Raw genomic sequence first — 15,227 nt, forward strand, 5'->3', positions numbered from 1 at the left:
AATCAGGATTAAAAACACTTGAACTATGTTACCTCCACTCTTTGCAGTTGGTTTTATTTTTTATATAAAAAGGCACTTAAAAACAGGAATTGCATAATATGTAGTGTAGCTATTCAACCCCCATTAGTTGGTACAAATTAGACGTTAGTAATAATGTGATTCCACTAATAAAAAAATATCTTTAAGCAACCTCATTGCCTTGGCTATTTCTCAGTTTTCTCAGTGTCGCATCAGAGTTTCTTTACAGATGACAGAGGATGACAGAATTTAGTTTTCGTGTTCTTTAATACACTACAGATTGCAATCAACGACTGAGCTGTTTGTATCCCCTTGTCCACGTCATAAGTGTGTCGCTGGAACCGTATCAGCCGTTAGAATGGTTTTAATTATTAACAATAATTCTATATTGTGAATTATTAACAATAATTGTTTCCTAACTGCATGCATCAACTGACCAAATTCCTTCTCACAACCCCGAACCAGACAGAAATGCAAAATAATGTCAATCATTCGCCCTCTACGTTCACCGCAGTGCAAATTGTAAATCTTGATTGTTATTTTACTGAGTATATATTATTTAAAAGCAATAAGCAAAACACACACATTTTTTTAAATACGCTAAAGCCAGCAAAAATTGTTCAACATAATAATAATAATAACAATTGAAGAATATTTATGAGGCGCCAAAATCCACCAAATTGAGGTGCTCAAGGTTCACAAGAGGGAGCAGACCCTTTGCATTGGCTGCCATCTTTGATGAAACGTTCACGCGTGAAGGCTATCATTGGCCGAGTCGTGCGCAGCGTGTACACGAGTAAGATTTTCCATTGGTTGGCTTCAAAGATGACGAACAGTGACGTCATGCGCATTCCTTTTATTGAATTTTGTTCATCATAGACGCAAAGTATTGACCACCAGGTAGTTTGTGAAATCCGAATGTCTACATACAGTGTTGAGTGAATTTTATACGGAATGAAGTTTTAAGTGGTTGAAAGGTCCATTGAGCCGGACTTAAACACCTTTATCTTGATGCAATCATCTTTGTCTGGTCCCCTGCCAACCATATTAATGATGGGCTCTGATTTCTAAAATCACGAAGAAGGGACGCAACTATTTTCTTTCGAGCCTCGGTTTGGTGATATTAGTTTGAATGAGAGAAAAACAAAATGGCTGCACCATGATAAAGGTCTGTACCTTTACTTCAAGCCTCGGTTTGATTACTGGGTTGTCGTTTTGTAAAAATAAGATGGATGCACCACACAAGTGTCTTTAGCTAATTAGAACAAAACATGATTTTTAAAATTGAAACTTACTCTTTAAATTGAAACTATATTCAAATTACTAATAATTAAAGGTAGCGTGGTTCGATAAGATGAAAGTCATCATCGACATGACGTACTGTTTATCATATCTGGAAAAAAACAATAATAAAATAATAAACAGTACGTATGAAACTGTGTAATCCTTATAGGTGTCTGACCAATTTCTCGGTCAACATGAGACCTACCTGGAAACTGGTTTCCAAAAGGATTTCAACTCGGATTATGCGTCAGTTTGACCTGCTTTCCGGGTCAGGTTGACCCTGAAACGGTTCAGATACCACAGGACCAATGAGTTTGTGAAATGAAGGGCCATACTGTCTATTAGTGACAAGTCAATCCCATGGTATTCGAAAAACAAGTTCGGACGAAGCGCCGTGTTAAACAAACTTTTTCTGGTATAACGATGAATGTGGACATTGTGGTTCAAATCAAATTAAATAGTCGCTTAAATGCAGTGCCTTTAGGGAGGGTAAACGTTTGGTAACCACATGTTTATTTAATCATAAATGTATCCATTCTACTCGTGTATTGTCACAAAATCAAATTACTTGGCGAAATCTGCCTTTTCCATTTTCACTAGACTTAAACTTGTGCAATGGAATAACCCAGCATACTCCAGCCCGTAATTATAATCTGCCACAATGCAGCTACGTTCATCGAGCCTTGTCCAAGGCTCTTAACGCAAGCACCGGCGCGGCCCACTCTGAATTCGATCACCAGATAGTTGGACGACGAACTGCATAGATACATGTACTAGCACGGTGCTGATGATGGGTACCTGATACAGTACTTGATAGCGTGGGTCGAAGGATGGTTTTTCGAGGTTTTTCAACCTCGTTTTCGGCTTCGTTGTACGAGGTTGAAAAACCATGCCTCGACCCCCACGGTATACTGTATATCATGTACAGCATGCAGTACCAGTTCGTCGTCCAACGTCTGATTCATGCTACCTGTTGAATTCAGAGCGGGTCACAAGGCTATACATTAATCAATTATTTATAGAATCTTACACTTGACGACAGCAGAATTACTGCAAGGCCGGGATTTCTCCAATCTCAGTCTCCATATTTCCTAAAAGAAAATCATGTGTAAGAACAAAGGATAACTATTTAAATAATTAAATTAAAAGAATGAAAATACAAAACAAATTGACGAACAAAGCTGGTGTTGGGGACACGGTTTGACTCCTCCTGAAATCGATGTATGGTAATTACCAAACAGGTCTCTCGTTTCGGGGCACGAGTTTCGATAGCTGCTCAGGAATTATTATTATTGGTTTATTAAAAATGCAAACATGGCCGAATTGCGGATGCATATATACACCGAGTAAAAATACTGTTACTATTACTATAATTATATTATATACAAAATATTTTTAAAATGCATTAAAGTTATTAACATACACATTACACAAGGTAGATCAATGGACTTTTACCCAAAGGACGTTGATTGAAAACATTAAATATTCTGGGATAATATTGTATAATACTTGCTTGGTAAAACCAAATCATTGTATTAATTTCACACCATGTACGTTTCACACAGTCAACACTTCAGAAGGGGGAGGTGAGGGTATCCACACTATTCACATGTGATTGGTCGTCCTTCGTGAATATTTGTGAGTTTGAAAAGCTGCTGTTTGGGTTGGAATCACTTGTTTTTTTGTAATCATGCAGCCGTGTTCTCATTACCGCCCGTTAATGGTATCACCATGCTCCTTCTGACTATAGGATGGTTTATAGTATCATGTAAAGATATCACAGGATTGTAACTATTTTAGAAAGGGTTCGCAAACTCAAGAATTGAGATTACCGTTATGACAGACGACTCCCGCAGTTTCTGTGCTGTTACACTTCGGCGCATCCCAGCAATGCGAAGGGCAGTCGGTGATCTTGGCCTCGGAACCATCACATGTAACCCCTTGCATGTACATAGGGCCCTCTGGTTCGCCAAAGTAAGAACCGGTCTTTGCCTCCGTGGCACCAGAGAAGCCTAGCTGTCGACAGACTACCCCGGCATCGATGATATCCCACTCTGTATCGCAGATTGTACCCCATGTGTCTTTCTTGAACAGCTCAACTCGTCCACTCGTCTTGTTTCCACCTCCAACCAGCCGGATAGTGTCTGCACAAAAAAATATGATGAAAAAAGAAAATCTTACCCCTAAATGCTTGTATAACGTTTATCGGTATAGTGCATTCCGTTATCACCAGCGGTCGATTTCACCAAACTCTTCCTAACTTAGGACTAATCTTAAGACTTAGGACGAGTTGAATCCCGTATCCAAATACGTAGGAAGCAATCAACCCATCCTAAGTTAGGACGGGTTACTCGTCCTAGCTCGAGTTAGGATTAATCCTAGAGTTTCGTGAAATCGGCTGCAGGCGCTATAATGGATGATACCCATGCCTACATCCTTATAGACTGTGGAGGGGTAGCCCTGTTTCAGCCCCATGGCAGGAGTAGGTGGCAACGTGTCTCTGGTGACAGGACAGTTGAGTTAGGTCAATAGCCCAAATCATCATCAACAACACTATTCTTCATTTTGTGTATACCTCATTGTGTCCCATTACATTTCAAATAACGTTCTTCTCGAAACTTACCTTCTGCAAAACAACACAGGAAACGTCGCAAAACACAAAAAGGAATAACGTGAAAACGATTTCAGAAAATTAAAATGATATTGTCACAAGAAATGATCTGCAATTCCTTACTTGGTTTACAGACAACTCCAGCTGTACTGTTACAAGTTTGATTGCCATCCCTACAAACAAATGCACAGTCGGATAGATAAGACTCCGTTCCTTTACAGGCGACTCGATCCATCACGATGGGAAGTTCTGTCGCTCCAAAGTATGATCCAATCTTAGCCTCACTTGCTTCTAGGAATCCGAGCTGTCTGCATACAGTAGTCGCATCCTTGAAGTCCCAGTTGGTATCACAAACTGCACCCCAACCATCGTCATGGTAAATCTCGACTCGACCACTAGATGCGTCATCACCTCCCACTAATCGGACGATACCATCTTCAATAAAACAGAACAGAGTCACAATCGTAGACTGTTCGTTATGTTTTATAATAGTATGAATTTTCCCTAAATAAAGTTAGCATTTTTTTTTACATTTTAACATAAGAATATAATATCAATTAAAGCAACAATCATATGTTTTGAGCGGTACCTCTACATCCAAGGACTTCAAAATCCAGGTGAGGAGTGAGTGTCCAAGTGAGTGGCAGTATTCTGAGAAATCTGGTTTGCAGTACCTCCGGGAAATTTACAGTCCTTTGTTCTCCACCATTGACATTGCCATTGAACTATAATAGTCAAATTGAGAGGTTTGAGTTTGTTTTGAATGAGTTAACGCTCCTTGCGATCCTGCAAATCGTTTAATTGGAAGTTGTAGCCTACTAACTGGTCATTCGTCACCATCTATGAATTGATTCCAAAGCTTCGGGGATTTAGACATTAATTGCTTTGTAATGATAGCTGTATCCCATTTTTCACTTTTTGCTTTTTGCCTGGTGTGCCGTTTTGTTTCCCAATTTTTCTTAATTTCTATGAACCCGAAGTGGCTAATGAAAAAATCATTACAGATTGCCTTGAAATAAATAGCAAATTACTCTATCCATAATGATTGAAGTTCTTTCAAACATTAGCGTTAATGCGCGATTGAAACTGAAGCAAACAATTTTAAAGTGAAAGCCAATTAACATTCATGAAGCAAACATTTTCAAAGTGTTAATTGTAGAGCGCCATAGAAATGTTTACTATTATTATTATTGATAAGACGTGTACATCAATGAACACAATTCGCAAAACTGTGATTTTGTATTCGTGTTGCACATAGCCGTTCGAACCGCGTACAACCGAAACCCAATTCGTTTGTCGGAATTAAAAAGGTGTTAAAGGCAGTGGACACTTGGTAATTACTCAAAATAATTATTAGCATAAAACCTTACTTGGTGACGAGTAATTGGGAGAGGTTGATGGTATAAAACAATGTGAGAAACGGCACCCTCTGAAGTACCGTAGTTTTCGAGTAAGAAGTAATTTTCCACGAATTTGATTTCGACACCTCAGATTTAGAATTTGAGGTCTCGAAATCAAGCATCTGAAAGCACACAACTTCGTGTGACAAGGGTGTTTTTTCTGTCATTATTATCTTGCAACTTCGAAGACCAATTGAACTAAAATTTTCACAGGTTTGTTATTTTATGCATATGTTGAGATACACCAAGTGAGAGACTAGTCTTTGACAATAACCAATAGTGTCCAGTGTCTTTAACAACGCCAATGCTAAAGGTCTTTTTGTGAACCCCCTTTTATGTATAAAAAAAACAAACAAAAAACAAAAAACAACAATGCTTTATTCAATAGCTAAATTTTGCCCCATCACTTTTGCCTTTCAATTATTCAACAAATGAAGTTGAAGTGCAAACTCTTTATACCATAGCGACTATTGTAAGAAAACCAACAACTGAACTCAAAAGGATATTGTATTATTACATGTATCGTATCTCCTTCGGTGTCGACTAAATAAGTCCAGCTTTCGGCGCTCCCGTCGTCGCTGTACTGCACGCTGAAAGTTGCCACATATTGAGATGTATGCCCCTGCACAATCAGTCCTGTGACAACTGGACCTGGCAGTCCCAGATCAACTTGAATCCAAGAGTCGGCTACTGGGTTAGGAATCCAAAAGTTGCTGCCTCCGTTCTCTTGTAAATTAAAACACCAATACATGTAGAAATAGTCAATTACGCACCCATCTTAGTGAAATGACAGGAAGGTAGTCGTGTATGAATATTGGAAATGACAGGAAGGTAGTCGTGTATGAATATTGGAAATGACAGGAAGGTAGTCGTGTATGAATATTGGGTGGTTTTTCAACCACCCCGCCCCTGAACTCTTATTCCCCCCCCCCCAAAAAAAAAAAAAAATAAATAAATAAATAAGTAAATCAATCAGTAAAAATATAAATAAATACATCAATAAATAAATAAATAAATAAATAAATAAATAAAAAATATATAAAAAAAATATACAAAAATAAACAATAAAATTAAAAAAATATAAAAAAATATCAAAGTAAAAACTTTTGACGTTTTAGGTTTGTTTAATGAGTTGAGGGTATCCACACTAAGTTGTTTTGGTAAAACATTTAATAAGCCGCTATTTGATCTGATGTTTAAGATGCCTACAATATTTTATTGTTTTATTTATATATTACACCGAGTACAACACTTTATGTTCCGAATCATCCGAATCACTGCAATTGTAGAATAGGCTCACACTTTTATGGCACTTTATACAAACGGGTTTGAAACAACTTTATATTAATCATGTACTCTATCGTAATATGACAGAGCCTTGAAGGTGTAGATTTGAGATGATTTTGAAACAAGGGGATTTCAATGAGCATTCAGCAGGCTACTCTTTCTAAAGCAACACGAACCGATCATTAAGGGAATCAATGTGTGGTGAAGAGGTTTTCAACTAGTGGTTTAAAACCCAACGAGGCCTGGTTCTTGATAATTATACCGAAGTCGAGGTAAATTATCAAGAACCAGGCCTCCCCGGGTTTGAACCACTAGTTGAAAACCGATTCAACACACTTTGATTCCCATTCATAAATACCTTTTCGGTCAAAACACATCAACATATTTTGGTCAAAAAGTAAATTAAATGCAAAAATGTTAATTGCCGATCGGGTAAACAACTCCTTATAAGGGAATGCTGTGCGCGTCGCGCGTATCGCGTGATGTGGCACAACTGTCCTGGCCGTTGCTTTCGACGAATAGGAATGAAGAAACTGTCTTATAAGCACAGGTGCAACCTCGCGTGTCACGCCCATGTTTCAACACTTTTCACTGGTCATAAACAAAGGTTTATACACACCCACGTGACGCGCTCTCCACCATTAGGAATAGTGAAACTGTCTGAGGTATTTATGAATGTTGTATAACCATTATCTTTGCAACGCCGCAAATTATTTGTAAAGATATTTGTGATCATTTGCGACATCGCACACATTTGCAAACAAAATTGCAAAGGTTAATGCGAGTTTCTTTTTGAAATTTCAGGAATGTTCAAAGATATTTTTGATGTGGGGTTTACCTTCAGGTCCACCATTTAAGTTTGTGTTAATTGTTCATTGCGAACAAAATCATAACAAGATGGTGGTCCACTTACCAATATTAAGTCGAGCGTATTTAGGGAGCCAATATACGCTAAGGTAAGAGGATGCAGTTATACTCTCATCAGGGATTTCTTCACTCTCCATTCCCAAGGGTTCACTTGCACAGAGGGGTCCTATATAGTCGGGTTAAATAAACACTTGTACATTTAAAGAAATAATGTTATATTTGTTATAGCAATGACAACTTGTTCTCTTGCACCGATTACCTTCGATCTGGTAAGTTGGTGTATGAAAAACGTTTGAAACCATTTGTTATAATAATCATAAGGTTAGAAAGATGTTTGAAAAGTAGAATATAATGATCCACACAATTATGCCTCGAAATGGCATGGCAACGTGTCCCTTTAATTTAAAGAGTCACGACGCAGTTGTGATTTATAACTTCGACACTCAGTGATTTTAAGAGTGTCATCGTTATAGACCCTGAATAAAGTCTAATTAGTAGCACAAACAAATACAATGTTAAAAATATGGCAATGTAAAAGGTTGACAAATTTTGTGTGGCGGTAACGTTTATATATCTACACATAGATGCCCTAAGGTTTTGCGAAGTTACTGCGAATGCATTGAGGTAAAGTGAAGTTTCTTGCCTCACAATGGGAAAAACAGCCCGTACAGATTATTGCGTCACCAAATTTCGCATCGCATTTTACATTTGCAGGAAGTATGAACCGGTCATTCACTCCCAAAATGGCACAACCAAGGCTGTATCGTGATGATGACGTCGGTTGTAATGGGTCGATATGAAGAAATCGCTTCGTAAATTAAACACCAAAGTTATAATAAATAAATAAAAAATAAATAAAAAAGTAAAAAAAAAAAAAAAAATGAGTGTAGTTAAAAAATAAAGTTATTGCGATTTTCAATAATGTGGTCAACCTCACAAGTCAACAAATCGAATTAAAGGGAAGGAAATAAAGAAAGAAAAGAGCCAAACACAACCACCGAATAAAAAAAAAAATACTTCACCTGTTGAATATGGTTCGCGAGTTTCCACACTGCTGATGGGATGGGCCAAAGAAAGTCCTGGACAAGATTGACAAACAAATAGGAAGTAGTACAACAAGGGGGAAAAATTACTCATTAAATAACACCTATTCTTTGAGAGCAAGGCTAGACAACAATAGCCTTGATTCAAGGCTGTTGGCGTAGTGTGCCCCGGCCCGGTGCGCGGCACGATTCGGCATCAAAAACTGCACGCAGTGTATACACGAACAACGTATAAATTGTTTGTGCAGTACATTGTACAGCGAGAACAGTATAGCGTAGTCATGAGTACGGTCGTGTCTTCAACCTCGTGCGTACAGATGGTACATGTATGTACATGTATGTATACGTTGTACACGTATTATATGCACTGTGTTATGTATGGGGGTGCAATGGCGGAATTCAGTGATTGGGACTGGGATTTTGCAGGTCGCGGCTGGCTGGAGCGCCTTGATCAAGGCTAACACAACAACTGCGAGCTGAAACACACACACGAAATATACCCAGCTGCCAGTGGTCGTACATGTATATCCACTTAAAGACACTACAAAGACCGGTCTTCTCACTTGGTGTATCTCAACACATGCATAACATACAAACATGTGAAAATGTGAACTCAATTGGTCGTCGAAGTTACGAGAGAATAATACGAGAATTAACGTCCGTCGATGTCGGTTTTTTCCCATAACCGATATATCGAAAATTTAATATCGAGTATACTCGATATATCGAGTATTTCCCGCGCGCAAGATGGAATCCTAAAAACAGCACTTGGTATACTCATGGAGGTAGAAATATATATACCGTAGACTGACAGTTTAATAGGGTTACATTTCAACCTGTTTTTGTTTGATCCCCCGAACTTGTTTGTAGTTCAAACAATTTCAAATTGCGTAGTCCCGCCCCGATTATTTCTGGTTTTACAACAAAGTATGATCGCCGCTACCGCTGGCTTGGCCATTTGGTGAACGCTCACCACAATTCTCGATTCGTGATTGGCCATGATTGGCCGTCTCAAAATGACACAGAGCCTTTGTGAGTTGCGTGACTCGCCGACATTAAGGTGTCAGTTGCCGATGCATTGACGTAGAAGTGTCAATCAAGTTGTCCGACAGGCGCCCGGACTACCTTTACGGTTGAAAATGGTTGAGATAATCGTCGAAAAAAAATCACTAGAAAGTCCCGCAAAACACAGACCTACCACTCCGCATGCAGTCACATAGTCTCCAATAAAGGCTCGTAGTCTTTTTACTTTGCATTCTATAACAAAGGCAAGAAACATTGAATGCTAGAACGCCCTCTACTGTCGAAATAACGCAGTGCATCACGCGTTACCGCCTTGACCAAAGACTGCACGTGTCTGTGCATGCTTGGGCAAACGGGTTTTCCCCCCGAATTGCAATAACCATACACGCTGGTGTGCACACTTAAACCGTACAAAAGCATAGTCTTCGCTGGTACGCACGCAATAGCCGCCGACAGCGTGGTCTGTGCTGCGAAGCATAAAGTTCCTCGGAAATGTTAGCTTGTTTACCGAAAACAACACAACGTGTAGGCTTTATTTGACTACGAAACCTTGGATTGTTAGAAAGATTATTTTACTATATAACGTAAGATTGTTTTCTTCCTTGTTTTCTTTTGTCTTGTTGATTCGGGGAAGTTTTTGCGGGGTGAAGACGCATTGATTTTGATCACATGCGCAATGGGAAGTTGCATCTTAAACAGCCGATGGGGCAGCAGCGGCGGTTTCTTTTGAGGTTTTACCGAGCGCTCGCCGCGGGGTCGTGAACTTCTGCGGCGGGCCGGCGGCTGATGGCGAAAACACAAAGAACAAGCAGACATACTTGGTTGTAAAACGTATTTTATTTAATAGGGCAACTCAAAATGATGAAACTACATAACGACGACGGCTTTTCTAATACTCAAACACAGATTTCTTTTAAATAATCGGACACTCTTTTGGTATTTTCGATATCATTTAGGCACATCGAAATTTTCAAAACATCGAAATTATTTTCGATATATAGAAAATCCGATATTACGATATGATTATAAAAGTGATATCGCGATTTCGATGTCAAAAAAATATCGAGTTTTTGAGTATTTTCGATATATCGACGGACGTTAACGAGAATAAGAAAAAATACCCTTGTCGCACAAGTTGAGTGCTTTCAGATGCCTTGAATTCGAGACCTCAGCTCGAATTCAATTCAATATTTTAGTGAGAAATTACTTCTTTCTCAAAAACTACGTTACTCCAGAGGGAGCCGTTTCTCACAAAATGTTATACTATCAACAACTCTCCATTGCTCGTTACAAATGCTAACGATTACTGTGAGTAATTACCAACAGTGTCCAGTGCCTTTAACAATCGTTCTCAGATTTTTTTCTTTCTTTTTGCACCCTACTTAAAGTGAAAGTTGGCTCTGCTATACCACTCATGGCAGTACAAACGTACTTTCGGTTGTATAAAGCATTTTAACAATAATTTCACTTCGAACTTAAAATATTTTTCATGGTACAAGATGTTAATTTGTATTCCCCCAAATTTGAATTTAAGAAAACGTTTCTGTCGGAAATGTTTCCCATTTAGGGTAATGACATACTCGCATATACATGAACTAGAAATATAATTGTGTTGGTTGAAGAGGAAGGAATGATAACGTTTAGATTCTTTAGTCTATGAAACGTAAACCTTTACTCACCGATAAGAAGTGCATCCAGCAGCAGCATCGAATTAGCAACAGTAGACATCATGATGATTGTTAATACAAGAATCGGCTTTTGCAGTACTGCAAATAATTGGGCACGGCCCTACTTTTATAAGAAACCCCTTTGAACATACAACCACGTGATGATTGGTGTCTTGCCAAAACAAACAAGAAGGATCTAGACTTTAGCTTCATGGAAAATATGTTTGCCAAGGATCACGTCCGGGTTACTGTGAATCCGGAAAGTTTAACCTTAAAAGCCCCCTATCGTCAAAGAAAAACCAGTTTTTGCAATAGCGCCCTCTCGCTCATAAAAGTTGTTTACGCTGTTCTGCGAGGGTGACTTACACCCTCTGTTAGTTCGTCGTGAATACAAAGATGGCGGAATCGGAGATGATACACTGTTCATGGTAAGCCCGTCACTCTGTGCTTGTTGCAAGAACACTTGCCAGAAAACAGTGGAACACGGGGAGCTTTCCCACGAGCTTTGCGAGTGTGTGTGGCACAAGACAAACAAAAGGACCGGAAGGAAGTGAGGAACAACAACAGGAATCTCAATAATAAAGTAAGCGTTACCACTATTTTAGCCTTATGTGTTACTGTTACAGTCGTTTGACCAGTTCTGGATCACTTTTTGAATTCACATTGTTTTTTGTTGCAATCTCTTTGATATTTTAAACAAAAAAGTTTATCAGTTTCCTAAACATGACATAAAACTCACCAAGTATTCACTGACAAAAAAGATTAGTTCTTTTGAAGAGGCTTTAAGAAAAGTATTGTCACCTGTTTGACCAGTTCAGGATCAGTTGAATCTATTCTGAATCAGTAGAGTGCCCTTTATTGCAATCCTATACTCCCATTCATAAAACTGTCTCTCAAGGACACAAAACTTCAGAGGTGTGTTGGCATGGACTTGGACTTCATTTGTTTAGTGAATGTCATGCAAGTGTCTTCAATAGCAGCGCAAAAACCCAGTGACAAAACCACAAAACAACAGCAAAGGCAAATGAAAAAGTGAAGCGAACCTAAAAAGCATTATCGACCCCTCCAAGTTCAAATTTCTCAAAAAAAAAAAAATCTAAAAGAAATTGTTGAAGTAATGTTTCTCAAAATCATCTGAATAAACTTTCTACTGCAGTAGTATGATTTTACCATACTTAGTAAGTTAGTGCGGCACCATTTGACGCAATGAGATGTTGAGTGATCCCGAACTGGTCAAGGGTAAGTTGCCCCCCTAAAGAAGATTTTGGTAACTTCGTCTCCTCAAAAAAACAAGATGTCTGAACAGTATTTACAGGAATGTTTTTTTACACATTTTTATCATTTTACATAAATATTTTTTGCCCCGGCACTCCAATTCTAAAGGTAAGAAGTTTTAACAGTGTTTTTCAACCAACATTTTTAAACAAAAAAATGATAAATTTTGCAGACAACCTTCAGGAAAACAGCCATAATTTATTTGCTGATGATGTTTGGCACCTTGTTTTGGGTTTGTTGGTTTAATGGGTGTTAATCTTCACATTTATCAACAGAAATTGGTAATAATGAGAAGTGATATAACTATTTGGTTATTGCAAAGTTGAAGTGATCCCGAACTGGTCAATGATCCCGAACTGGTCAAATGACTGTACCCCAGTTTTATCCAAGTCGATCCAATCGTGTTTATTGTCACTTTCGTTATTATTCACCGTTCTGGAAAACGGGTGAATTTTCATCATTTTCTCTCGAGAAAACGGCAAACGGTTTGAGTACTTATTGTACTTGTAGGATCAGGACACAAAACACAAATATCTATAATCTACTAGCCTTGCTCAAGGCAGTCGCATTATTTGCTCCGAAAAGACGCAGCTGTAAACCCACCCGCCGTATACCCTGTGCATGGTGTGTGCGATCACACCGAATGACCAACCCGTATACACACTGTCACATCGCACGAATACTGTTCACACAAGTCATCGCACTCGTACACCACTAACCGCATGCGGAGGCCGTCAGGCCGACAGCCTTGTCGGATCTGTATCTTCCCGTTTTAATGTGTTGTATTGAAAAAATTCCAATAGTGGACGAAATTGGGGGGGCTCGAGGATATGCTAGTATGCAGCTCATGAATATGTATATCGTTCGTCAGACCTATCAGACAACACAGGATGTGAGGCAAATGAATTATTCATTTTGACGTCCAATCATGCACTTCCCTTATCACGACCTTTGGACCCTATCATGCGTCCGTGGTGGTGGTGTGTGAGGTAAACATGTCTCGTCTTTCGCGGGCATTATGGTAATGAGCTGACCGTGGGAACTCTTCGCTTATAGTAATGAGGTCAGTGGCTTCAACACAGATCCTACAAGGCTGTCGGCCTGACGGCCTCCGCATGCGGATAGTGTACGGGGGCATCGTGTCGTGCGATGTTACGCACAGTGAATACGGGTGGGTTTTACGCACAGTGAATACAGGTGGGTTTTTATACAGCGGCGGTCTTTTTTCGGAGTGAATAATTCGACTGCCTTGAGCAAGGCTAATAATCTACAGATTTACATTAAACTTATACGGTAAATACTGATAGCTACCCTTACAATACTATACTTGCTGATACCCTGGTGAGACGAACAATTATTACAGCATGTAAAATATGTTACCAGTAAGTTATACTAGTATTTATAGCATAACTTGTAATTACGTTTTTACATGCGTGCTAAAACGGAGATGGATTATTTTGCGTGACTTTGTTTTACCAAATGCCTCAATACTTTGCAGCAAGTAACTTTTTAAGAGAAGCTTTTTACTACCCAAAATGTGTAAGTTAAATGTAAATCTGAAAACATGTTACAACAAAAACCCAACAATTTGTTTACAGCAATTTATTGTGGCAAACGGATAGGGCACTATAATTAAATTCTGTATTTTTTCAGGAGTCGGATTCAGAAACAACTGAAGGCGAGGGGAGAACAGGCAAATCTGATGCTGTGCGAAACAAATTCAAGAAGAGAAAGCAATATCAAGGTATTCTGAATGTACAAATACAAGTTAAAATATGTCTATATGGTTTACAGGAGCTGCATGTACCTGAATCAGTCTGTGAAAATATATAGATGAATTTCATCAAAATAAAACAATATTTATGTATATGGAAAACTAACTGAACTTGAATGAAGAAAGACAGCAAGGCAAGGGGGAGAATAATAAATAATATTTATACACATAAAAACACTATGAATCAAACCATAAAATTACAAACCAAAAATTAGGGAAATATTTACAGGGGCATATACAAATACAAAATAAATACATAAAATAAAACATTTAGAGCAGGTGCAGGCATGATATACTGGTAATTTTGGAAAACAACAACAACAAATAGTTTAGATAGTGGAAGGGCTGATCTTCACATGGTGTAAGGCTATCGTACACTTATCACAGTTGTCTGGTTTTCCCAAGAGCAACACATTGTCAAACAGCCTAGGATGAATATGCCTGAATGTAAATAACAATAATGTGTGTCTACCGTTTCAGAAATATCTCAACACTCTTCCAAGGAGGTTGAAAATGTAACCGCAGAGCTGTAGAGACAGCAGCTTGTAGCATGTCAATTGCATTCTGCAGCTAACAAGCACAAGCCATGAACCCCAAGCTCCCCCTCAAGAAGTTTTGCCATGGTGCAGATGTAGAAATCGCAGGGATATAACGCTGCTGGAGGAGAATAAGTTTTGCACTAGAAGGTGAAATGGGTGCCTCACACACACACACACACAGCTCATGGATTACATGGATGACATGCTGGCAGCAGAGCAAATCCACAATAATGACAGTTTTTCAGCATGCAGCATAATAGGCAGCATGTTTTTTTTAGCAGCATGGGCGACTTGGTGCTATAAACCGTAGATTCATCCCATGTGTTTTGTTTTATCAATAAGGGATAGGTTTCTAGCACCAAATGGTGTTTATATTGGGTTCAGACCTCGAAGGCTCTTATTACAAATAATATTGCAATTTTTCAGCATGTTCTAAAAT

At 38.7% G+C, this 15,227-nt stretch overlaps 1 protein-coding gene across 1 annotated transcript; it reads right to left on the reverse strand.

The window, feature by feature from the left end:
• Positions 1-24: 24 nt before the first annotated feature.
• On the reverse strand, positions 25-11,451 carry LOC139954138 (scavenger receptor cysteine-rich domain-containing group B protein-like). The gene is made up of 9 exons (XM_071953818.1): positions 11,213-11,451; positions 8,490-8,546; positions 7,514-7,633; positions 5,831-6,039; positions 4,503-4,638; positions 4,037-4,348; positions 3,135-3,446; positions 2,333-2,393; positions 25-1,411 (listed from the first exon to the last, which is right to left on the reverse strand). Exons 1-8 carry the CDS (start codon positions 11,262-11,264, stop codon positions 2,350-2,352), a joined length of 1,242 nt encoding a protein of 413 aa, XP_071809919.1. The 5' UTR covers positions 11,265-11,451; the 3' UTR covers positions 25-1,411; positions 2,333-2,349.
• Positions 11,452-15,227: the final 3,776 nt, after the last annotated feature.

This window comes from Asterias amurensis, chromosome 2, assembly GCF_032118995.1.
Source record: "Asterias amurensis chromosome 2, ASM3211899v1".
NCBI classification, from domain to species: domain Eukaryota; kingdom Metazoa; phylum Echinodermata; class Asteroidea; order Forcipulatida; family Asteriidae; genus Asterias; species Asterias amurensis.